This window comes from Chinchilla lanigera, unplaced genomic scaffold, assembly GCF_000276665.1.
Source record: "Chinchilla lanigera isolate Chin_1 unplaced genomic scaffold, ChiLan1.0 scaffold00041, whole genome shotgun sequence".
In the NCBI taxonomy this organism is placed as follows: domain Eukaryota; kingdom Metazoa; phylum Chordata; class Mammalia; order Rodentia; family Chinchillidae; genus Chinchilla; species Chinchilla lanigera.
Genome location: NW_004955442.1, coordinates 14,832,388 through 14,842,794, shown reverse-complemented (window position 1 = coordinate 14,842,794; position 10,407 = coordinate 14,832,388). Strand labels below are relative to the sequence as shown.

Sequence of the window (10,407 nt, the reverse complement as noted above, 5' to 3'; positions counted from 1 at the left end):
TGAGCTCCTCCGATGATCAGGATGGTTGAGTTCCCATCAGGGAAGCCAATGCAGCAAGCTTTTCCAGGAGGTTGGTAGTGCACCATCTTCCCCTCCAGAATCAGGCAGCTATGCTCAAAGTGAGGACCAGAGCTCCCCAAAGTGAACCAAAGCCATTCTCAGTGCCAGCAAGGTCCCGAGCTCCTCAGAGGATGAAAACAGCCAAGTTTATCAGGAAAGCCAGCTCCCCACAGTCTCAGCTCCCAACAGCCTTGCTGCTTCTTCTCCAGGTCTGCCTCGTATGCTGCTGGCAACAGTCCTCAGGTGGGCCTCCCACACCCAGCATCACTCACTCAGTTCAGCTGGGGGTTATAAGTTGACCACCAGTTATCAATCCACCACAGCTAGGGAGTCACTTGGTCCAGGAAACAAGCCAGGGCCCTACCAAGTCCTCTGCCCCTTTGGCTTGCTTTGGGAGGCTTCAATGTCCTCTTTCTCACCCTGTCCCAGATAGCACACTTCTGCTTCTCTTCCTCTTTCTTTTTCCTTTTTTCTTTGTCTTTTTTTTTTTTTTTGTATCGGGAATTGAACTCACAACGTCATGTTTGCCGGGCAGGCGCTGTTCCGCTGAGCTATATTCCCAGCCCATTCTTCCTCTTTCTGTTCCTCTTACAGAGCCTCTGACCTGGTCCAGGGTGGCAGCTCTGTCTACAGAGCCATGCCCATGTGGCCTCCACTAGCTAGCTGCAGGGCTCACCCTGGAGTCAGCCTTCCCTCCAAAATTGTGGGAATTCATGTATCAGGGCTGCTCTGGAGGTGTAACATGTTCCCTGCCTCCTCTACATGGGTCAACCCTTAACACTTCTTGGGATACTTGACCCCGTCTGTCAAGGACCTAAATGTGGTAAGGAAGGGGGTCACTCTGTCCTGAATGATCCCTGGTGGCTGTTGGCAGAGCCACTCTGCTTGGCTTCTGCCTGTTTCCCTGCTCAGACCTGGTGGAGTGTGGGCCAGCAGGTTCAAGATTCTAACACGTTCATTTGTGACCAGCCCCACCACGTAGGTCAGACCTCACCCTCTACCCCTCCATAGACTTCCTCAAGAGCTAACCAAACTCTAAACCCCAACGGGCCACCTAGGGGGCTGTCCCACCTTCCTGGAGCATTCATTTCCTCCCTGCTGGCTCCCACTTCTGGGTCCATAACTAGACATTTTGAGATTCAGTGATGCTTTGGAACAAAATTTTGGCCTTATCTAGCTTTTGGCCTTATCAGATCTTCCCTAATGGATTTCCCAGTTTAGACCTGATTCCTACATGTGCTCATCAGATACTTGAAGCAGCTAGCTCCCCAGAAGAAGCTGAATCACAATTTGGTGAATGGGGAAACTGAGGAATCCAAGCTACATAGCCAGAAATTGGTGCAGCTTGGATTAAAAAACAGACGTGACCCCACCCTGGGTTCTTTCTGGGAGAACAGACTGCAGCTTTGAGGACCAGACCCCACCGGCTCTACTTGGTTCCTCCACCCACAGCACATCCAGGGCTCAACCATCAGACCCAGGGCCCTCCTCCCTGTGTGATGGGCCTCACTGAGGCAATGGTCCAGATCCCCAGCCCGGAACCGTAGCACAACCCCAAGAGCAACTAAGGCCTGGGACCCTGCTGGGTGGTCCCCTACGGGCTGCAGGGCTGAGCTCCCCACTCCAGATCCCTCCGCCAACGCATTCCAGGCTCCCCAGGCCCCTCCCCCGGCTCGCGGGCCTCCCAGCCCCCTCCCCCGCTGGCCCAGCCTATGTCTGAATCTGCTTCTGATTCCCGCTGTGCAGACGAGGACCCCTCCCCTTCTCTCCCTCCCTCCTTCCCGGCCGGAGGAGCCCCGCCCCTGGTTGGGCTCAGGCTAGCTACTGCTGCGCCCCCCACCCCCTCCTGGCACAGCTCGCCCGCCCTTGCTGCAACCGGGAGGAGGCTGCAGGCCGGGCGCCCCAGGCCCCGCCTGCCCTCGGCCCTTCCCGGGAGGCCGGGAGACCTGCTCCGCCTGGCCCACGGTGGGTGAGTGCGAGCGGAGCCTCGGGCAGCGGGTGGGTCCTCCGCGGGCGGAGGCACCGGGAGCGAAGACGACGCCTGTCAATGTTCCAGGCCCAGCAGGAGGACACGCCAACATCCCCACTGCGGCTCCACTTGGAGCGGGCCCGCAGCTGCTCCCACCTCTGGGTTGGGGCCGCCTAGGGGCTCTGCTTGCACCACACTAGGGGCAGGGAGGCAAAGCCTAGGACCAGCTCTCCCACCCCCGGGGCAGAGTTGCGGGGGCCTGGCCGGCTGGCTGACCCCCAGTACTCCAGCCATGTTCTGCGGGCCCTGGGTGCTGCTGCTGGCCTTGGGCATGCTCTCTATAGCGATGAGCCCGGCGCTGCCAGCGCCTGCTGACCCCTGCTATGACGAGGGGGGCGCGCCCCTCAGCTGCATGCCTGGCCTGGTGAACGCAGCCCTGGGCCGCGAGGTACTGGCATCCAGCACATGTGGGCAGCCAGTCACTCCGGCCTGTGATGCCTCAGACCCGCGGCGGGCACACCCTGCGGCTCTCCTGACTTTGGCTGGGGGCTCGGCCAGCTCTGTGTGCTGGCGTTCTGAAGTGCTGCAGCGAGTGCCCCTCAATGTGACTCTCACAGTGCCCCTGGGCAAGGCTTTTGAGTTGGTCTTCGTGAGCCTGCGCTTCTGCTCAGCTCCCCCAGCCTCGGTGGCCCTGCTCAAGTCTCAGGACCATGGCCACAGCTGGGCTCCACTGGGCTTCTTCTCCTCCCACTGTGGCCTAGACTATGGGCGTTCACCTGCTCCATCGGATGGCCCTGCTGGCCCAGGGCCTGAAGCTCTGTGCTTCCCTGCACCCCAGGCCTACCCTGATGGTGGTGGCCTTATGGCCTTCAGTGTGCAGGATGGCAGCCCACCAGGCCTGGAACTGGACAGCAGCCCAGTGCTCCAAGACTGGGTGACCGCCACAGATATCCGCATATTGCTCACAAGGCCTACTATGCCAGGGGATACCAGGGACTTGGATGCCATAGTCCCTTACTCCTATTCAGCTACTGAACTGCAGGTGGGCGGGCGCTGCAAGTGCAATGGGCATGCTTCACGGTGCCTGCTGGATGCTCAGGGCAACCTGATCTGCGACTGCCGACATGGCACGGAGGGCCCTGACTGCAGCCGCTGCAAGCCCTTCTACTGCGACAGGCCATGGCAGCGGGCCACGGCCAGGGAAGCCCACGCCTGCCTTGGTGAGGCCTTGGAGGGTGGCCTGGGGACCTCAGACCAGGCAGGCCAGCCCCTGACCCATCCCTCCCTGCAGCTTGTTCCTGCAATGGCCATGCCCGCCGGTGTCGTTTCAACATGGAATTGTACCGCTTGTCTGGCCGCCGCAGTGGAGGTGTCTGCCTCAACTGCCGGCACAATACTGCTGGTCGTCACTGCCATTACTGCCGGGAGGGCTTCTATCGTGACCCAGGCCGTGCTCTGAGTGACCGCCGTGCTTGCAGAGGTGAGCCTGCCACCTGCATGCTGTCACACTCTGGTTTTCCAGAACCCCAGGTGGACCTCTGACCAAGCCCTTCCTATCTCTGCCCTCAGCTTGTGACTGTCACCCTGTTGGTGCTGCTGGCAAAACCTGCAACCAGACCACAGGCCAGTGTCCCTGTAAGGACGGTGTCACTGGCCTCACCTGCAACCGCTGTGCCCCTGGCTTCCAGCAGAGCCGCTCACCCGTGGCGCCCTGTGTTAGTGAGTGACCCTGCCTTGCCTCAGCCACCTCAGCTCCTGGCTGTTGCCTATCTGTCCCTTGAGGCCTGAAGATTGCCCTGCATCCCCATCGCAGGCCATTTTCCCACCCTCTCTGCAGAGACGCCAGTCCCTGGACCCACTGAGGAGAGCAGCCCTGTGGAGCCCCAGGGTGAGTGGACAAAGAACAGGGTCCCAGACTGGTATGATCTTCAGGGAGGGAGCTATGGGTTCAAGCAGGAGAGGGAAAGGGAGGGGGGCCTGGAAATCTGCCAGTCTCCTTCCCTCCTCCCTAGACTGCGAGTCCCACTGCAGACCCACCCATGGCAGCTACCGCATCAGCCTGAAGAAGTTCTGCCGAAAGGACTATGGTAGGCTGCCCCAAGACTCAAAGCCCAGGGCCTTCACTCTCCTCCCAACTTCTCCTTACCCTTGCTGGGCCCCAAGGTCCATGTGTCCCTCAAGTCCCTCACTGTTGCTGACCCTGCCCGTTCCCTTTCACCCATCCCTGTTTGTGTCCTCTGCGTCCTGGGTGGGCATCCTGTGTCCTCCCTGCCGGCCGAGCTTAACCAGCCCTGCCCTGCCTGAGCCCGCCTCCTTTTGCTCTCCTCTCAGCGGTGCAGGTGGCAGTGAGCGCGCACGGTGAGGCACACGGCGCGTGGACGCGCTTCCCGGTGGCAGTGCTCGCAGTGTTCCGGAGCGGCGAGGAGCGCGCGCGGCGCGGAAGCAACGCGCTCTGGGTGCCAGCTCGCGACGCGGCCTGCGGCTGCCCGCGCCTTCTTCCTGGTCGCCGCTACCTGTTGTTGGGGAGCGGGCCCGGGGCCGCCGCCGGGGGCCGGGGACCTGGGCTCAGCGCCGCCCGTGGGAGTCTCGTATTGCCCTGGAGGGACGCTTGGACACGGCGCCTGCGAAGGCTGCAGCGGCGCGAGCGACGGGGGCGCTGCGGAGCCGCCTGAGCCCTCGGTGGAACGGGGGTGGGGCGCGCTCCCACATAGCGGCGCGTAGTCACCTGCGCACCCGACTGCTTTCTGAGTCGGGCGCGCAGCCATCTGGGCCCCCACATTCTCCCTCGCTTGCTGCCACATGCCTGGGTTACACAGAGATGAATGATGGCTCCGAAAAGTTGCTGGGAGGTGCCTTGGGCAGCTGTAACTCCCAGAGGCTTCCATGATAAGCCATCCCCCCACACATTCACACACACGCGCTATCTACTCTGCACAAGGGCCACCTCGGCATCCGATACCCCATAAGGCTGAGTCCTTTTAAGGTGCCGAGACCCCTCAGGGGTTTTGAGAACATCCAAGGGCCACTGTGATTCAAACCCCTGGTGCTGTGACCGCCAGAGAGCGCTCTGACCTCCTCAAAGGCACCGAGGCCACCGCGGACGCCAGTGAACTTCCATGGGGCGGCTGACCCAACTCCGCTCCCCGGGCTGAGAATCCCTGCCTCTCGCACAGGGCACTAAACTCCGGCGCGAGGACTTCTGCCTCTGTCAAACTCGGCGGGTCTCTGGTCCGCACGTCTGCTCTGGCCAGGCTGCCTGTTAGGTGTCCAGATCCCCGACTCTGGTCTCCCTACAGCTGACGCTGTCTGCTGCGTCTCCGAGCCTTGGCTTTAGGACTCCACCACCCAGGACCCAGTCCCCAGACCTCCGCGGGCCCCTTCTCCGCTTTCTCTAAATAGGACGTCGCGGATGCGCGGTCATAGTCCACCCGTGACCTTGGCGGACGGTGACTCCGGCCGGCAGCTCTTCGAACTCTGGATGCTCAAGGCACCGCCTCATTGAGCTCGCCCCCTGAGCCGCGCTTGGGACCCCGCCCCTGCGCACGGTACCGGGTTCAGCGGCCTCTTACTCCAGCCTTGGCCGCCTCCGAGTGCCAGTGCGCATGCCCAGAGCCCGCTAAGCTGAAACGCGGGGCGCTCGAGGTGGGCGGCCGGCGGCGCGTGCTCGGCAGGGGCGGGGCTGCCTTGCGCGTGCGCAGAAGGGCGGGCGCTGTGCGGCGAGCTGAGGAGAGCAGCGCGGCGCGTGGAGGTGGGTGCGTGGCGGAGAGGCGGGGGCGTGGCGGTCGGGTGTGGGGTCAGGGGAGCGCCGCTGTCACCCCGCTAGGGGCCTCGACTGCGGCGTCGCGTGGGTCGGAGGGGTTCGGGAGCCAGGCGCTGCCCAATGGTCGTGATGCGGGCCCAGGAGGCAGACCCCCACCCTCCGACCGGCCAGCCCACCCCTCGCCCCGCCGCCGCGGCTCTCCCGACCCAGGGCTAGGTGTCGTCAGAGAGAAGTGTCGTTTTGTCATTCTTTCCTTGAGGCGTTTTTCGCCTCTGCCGGAAAGGAAGTCCTCTTCTGGACTTGGTCTGATACCTCCTGCCCTTGGAGATGTAAAGCTTCTCTGAGCCCATCACTTGCCCTTCTTGACATCCTGCCTACCCGACGCCTAGGTTTCTTCTCAGCCTCGGAGAGGCTGTCTCAAGTGCCCCATGTCTGGCCACCGTGTTAGGCAGAAGCTCTCCTGGCCAGGCCCTGGGAAGTAGAAACAAGGACCCTGACCGTGTGATCCCCAGCCGGTGAGGAAGCACAGCTGGAGGGCAAAGCTGAAACAGCCTGAGGTTGGGTATACCTGTCAGGGTTCCCTCCACTCGGGTACTGGTGGCCTGACCACAGAATCCTTTGTGATCAGGTGCTATGTGGGAACACTTGTGCTGGAGGCCTCCTGATTGAGGACTTGCTGGCCTGATTTTAAGGGCCAAAGATTGTCTAAATCACCTGGATCATATGCAGACACAAGCTGGCTGTTAGTGGTCGTGGTGGTGTTGGTGTTGTTGTCTTTCCCAGAGGCTTATCCTTAGCTGGAGTCTAGGGAGGCTGGAAGTATGCCTGCCTTCCCTGGGTGAAGGCTGTGTGTTTGCTCCCAGGTCAGCAGATGACTCTCAACAATTTGCAGAACCATCCCATAATGTCATGATGTGCCGTTTCATCCATTTGAGGGCAAAGAAGAACTCCATTTTCACTCTGTACCCAGCACATATTAGGTATCTGTACATGTTTGCTCAATTGCTTTGAAGATAAATGAGTAGATTCTTTCACTTTAAGGGAGAGACCAACCCAAGTGAGAAATGATCAAGAAAGACTGTTCATAGCTGGGGTATGACTTTTGCATGTACTTCCTTTTATTCTGAACATTGATCCTCATCTAATCTCTTCAGCACTGAGATAAAGCCTTTATGGAAAGTACTAGATAGCAAGTGTTCTATTTAGAATTCCGTCTTAGCCTGTGAGCAGGGCTGGAGCCACATCCTAACCATTTTTATTTCCCTTTTGCCTGTCATGGGGTTGGCCAGAGGGTCTCTCAGCAGTTGTTGAAACCAAGGTGGTGTTGTCAGAGTGGTGGATGTGAACTAGTGAACTAGTACAGTAGCATTCAACTGGATTAAGAGTGACCTGGGACGCAGAAGTAACATAGGCAGGGTTTTCATAACCATAATAAAACCTCTTGTGTTCCAAATTCACCTGCAGGTGGGCCTTGCTAGCTGTCCCTTGCCTGCCTGGACTGTCCAGCAGGTCAGAGTGACCTTGGGCATGCAGTGTTGTTCCTAATCCTCATTAGCGACTAAGCCAACCTCAGAAGACATATTTAAGTGTTTACTTTTGGATGGTTTCTGGTTTAAAGTACATAGGACAATGAGGCAGGTTGTAAAAAAGCACTTACATTTACCCTGTTCAATGTTTTACCTGTTTGAGCGTTGAACATACCTTTTCTGTTATGACAACTCTGTAAATGGAAGGAAGAAACCCTTTTCAACTTGAAACAGCAGTTTCAGTGGCTGCAGCATCAACTTCTGAATGGAAATAATATCAAAGAAATAGAACCTTGGGCTTTTTAATGAGAACCAGGCTAAGTTCATTATTTGATGAATTTCTTTGTTCTTTCAACATGGGCTTATTGAATTCAGAAACATGAACAAGATTATGAGACAAGTGGCTGCCAGGATGGGAAGAACCAGGGAAGAAGAAGGACAATGGGGACATCCCAGGACTGGATAACTAGCAGCTCAGTGCCACAGTTCACACAGAGCTTGTGGGAAAGGAGGAGCCTAGGGAAGACTCAGGGTTTTTGAGTCTGAAGAGGCTGCATCTAGGCAGCTACACATGGGCTAGAGAGTGTTTGGGGGACTTTCCTGTGCTATAATGTTAAAGCTGGGGACTGGGTTGGATTACCTCAGGAGAGTAGAGAGACAAAAAGAAGGCTGTCCCTACACACTCCTAGTATCATATAAGGGCACAAAAGGCTTGTGAGTAACCCATGGCCTTGTTAGCAGATGGGAACAGAGCAATTTTTTTTCTGTTTCAGAGAACGAGTTTGATTGTTGCAGTAAAATGTGGATGTCACATACTAAAGATGCAAACCATAGTTCCATTCTCCTTCTAGGGGCCTTTTTGTCTTAATTTTCTGTCTGCCTTATGGGGTAGCTCCAGGTTGGTGGAGACTCATCTCAAAAAAAAAAAAAAAAAACATTTACCTCTAGACTGCTGGTGGTCTTTTCAAAGTGTTCTCAAATTAGAACTCTGGAAAAAAGCCATCTCATCCCAAAGATCAGTCGTGGCAGAATTTTCAGAATCACCCTGCTTTCTCTCTAGAACCTTGGTTTCTCATCAGGCAAGACAGGAAGAAATTAATTGAGGGTACAGAGACCAAGCATGTGGTAATCCTCTCCCCAATCTTTCTCCCACACAGGGGGCCTGCATGGGCAAAGCTGAGGAAAAGCTGATACTGCCAAAGGAGCCCTTATCTGCCCACCGCCCTCTTGTACTCTGCATAATGTTGACTAGATATCTGATGAGTTTTTGAGCAAGTATCTTTGTCCCTTGTATAGGAGCATGAGGCTGGCCTCCCGCCCGCCACCCTGGTGTTATGTACATTCATATTCTCTCTGTCTCTCTCTCCCTCTCTCTCCTTCTCTCTCCTTCTTTCTCCCTCTTTTTCCCTCCCTCCCTCTCCCTCTTTCTCTTCTTCCTTAAAATGATTAAGCCTGCACAACTCCATCCTGGGTGGGTGGTGTCCCCCTTTCTTTCTTTGCAGTACTGGCAATTGAACCCAGGGACTTGTACATGCTAGGCAAGTACTTTTCCACTGAACTAAATCACAAACCCTTTATTATCCTAAGATAGGGTCTCACGAAATTCCCCAGTCTGTCTTCAAGTTTGACATCATCCTGCCTCTGTCTACCAAATAACTGTGCTTATAGCCATGTATCACCATGCTTGCTGTGTCATGCTCTCTTTCACAGGTGATAGAGTACACTGTGCATGACTTGGGATGTTTCCCTTAATCCGAAACTGTATGTCTGCCTGATACAGTTTTAATTAGAAATTAAGCTCAGGACTTCAGGTATTCTCAGGAGAATGTATGGAGTGAGGAAAAGAAAACTGTACCTGCAGGCTCCTAATGGCATGTCTTTAAGGCAGAAAGCCTACCGGTTGTGGTGGTTCACGCCTGTAATCGCAGCACTTGGGAGGCTGAGGCAGGAGGATCTTTGTGAGTTTGAGACCAGCCTGGGCTACAAAGTGAGCTCAAGGCCAGCCTGAACTGTATAGGGAGGCCCTGTCTCAAAATAACAAAAAGAAAAAAAAAAAAGACAGAAAACCTGTTGGTAGCCTATTGCCTTGTTGGTAGGCACTCCCAGAGATTGTTTACTGATTGCTAGTCTATTACCAATAAAAGCCAGTCGGCTGTTCTAAGTGTAGTTCATTGTCTGGGTCCCACCAACACCTCCTACCCAGCCCTTCCTTGAGTTCTTTTGCTTTTAATTCCCCTCCATAGTTTATTCCCAGCAAGGATCCTTCCAGGGATCTAGCCTTTGTATCTTTGAAAGTCATGAGCCTTAAAAGAGTGGAGGTCTGGCAGTAAGTTCTACTTTGGTGTTTGTGCTTCACTCCCTGCATGCTTGGGCACTTTGTTTGGCAGCACAGCGAATCTCAGGCCTTTTAGCTTCTGAATTGGGCAATACAACTGTCATTTAGTCTGAGCCGCAAATGATGTTCACTGGGTTTTGCTCTCATCTGTTACAACTCCCACGCTCTAAACTGGCTCTGTTCTTCTTAGCCCTGTCCTTTGCCCACACTGTCTCTGCTGCTATCTGGGGCTAAAGTTTTTCACCCTGCCAGACTTAGCAGAGGCAGGCATTGGCTCCAGGAAACCTTCCCTGGGTCCTTTTCTCTCATGGGAATAGGGGTAGGGAAGAGACACCCTGTGCTTTCCAGTTTTAGCACCTGCGCCTTGAATTGCCATAGTCAATGTGCTGTCCTGAGCCAGCACTCATTGAAAGCTGGGGCAAGGCCTTGCCTCCTTCTCCTCCAGCACTTGGTACCCTGGCATGCAGGAAGTATGTCTTAAGTCCCTTTTAAAATGGTTAAGCCTACACAACTTCATTCTGAGTGACTGGTTATCTTATTTGGTGTGAAAATGATTGCTAAGAACCTCTCATGTGCCTAGCCTTCCAAGGCACACCTGTGTCAAGCCCCATGATGGTGCGGCTGACTTTTGGCTAAAGTGTCTTCCTCATGCCTTGGGGGCTAAAGGGTAGGTGTTTTTCTTGACCTGCTATTGGGAAGACTCTTTGAACTCAGAAGATAAAGATGCTGAATTAGCAGAGCTTTATTCCAGTTCTAG

The 10,407-nt window shown here is 55.7% G+C and overlaps 1 protein-coding gene across 1 annotated transcript; it reads left to right on the top strand.

Moving 5' to 3' along the window:
• Positions 1-1,937: 1,937 nt before the first annotated feature.
• On the top strand, positions 1,938-4,719 carry Ntn3 (netrin 3). The gene is made up of 6 exons (XM_013517935.1): positions 1,938-3,249; positions 3,321-3,509; positions 3,599-3,748; positions 3,867-3,917; positions 4,042-4,116; positions 4,361-4,719. The coding sequence occupies exons 1-6, from the start codon at positions 2,322-2,324 to the stop codon at positions 4,699-4,701; spliced, it is 1,734 nt and encodes a 577-aa protein (XP_013373389.1). The 5' UTR covers positions 1,938-2,321; the 3' UTR covers positions 4,702-4,719.
• The last annotated feature ends 5,688 nt before the right edge of the window (positions 4,720-10,407 follow it).

Coding starts and splice junctions, on each gene's coding strand:
- Ntn3 (XM_013517935.1), top strand. CDS start 2,322: ATGTTCTGCGGGCCCTGGGTGCTGCTGCTGGCCTTGGGCATGCTCTCT. Junction 3,510..3,598: donor TGACCGCCGTGCTTGCAGAG/GTGAGCCTGCCA, acceptor CTCTGCCCTCAG/CTTGTGACTGTCACCCTGTT. Junction 3,749..3,866: donor ACCCGTGGCGCCCTGTGTTA/GTGAGTGACCCT, acceptor CCCTCTCTGCAG/AGACGCCAGTCCCTGGACCC.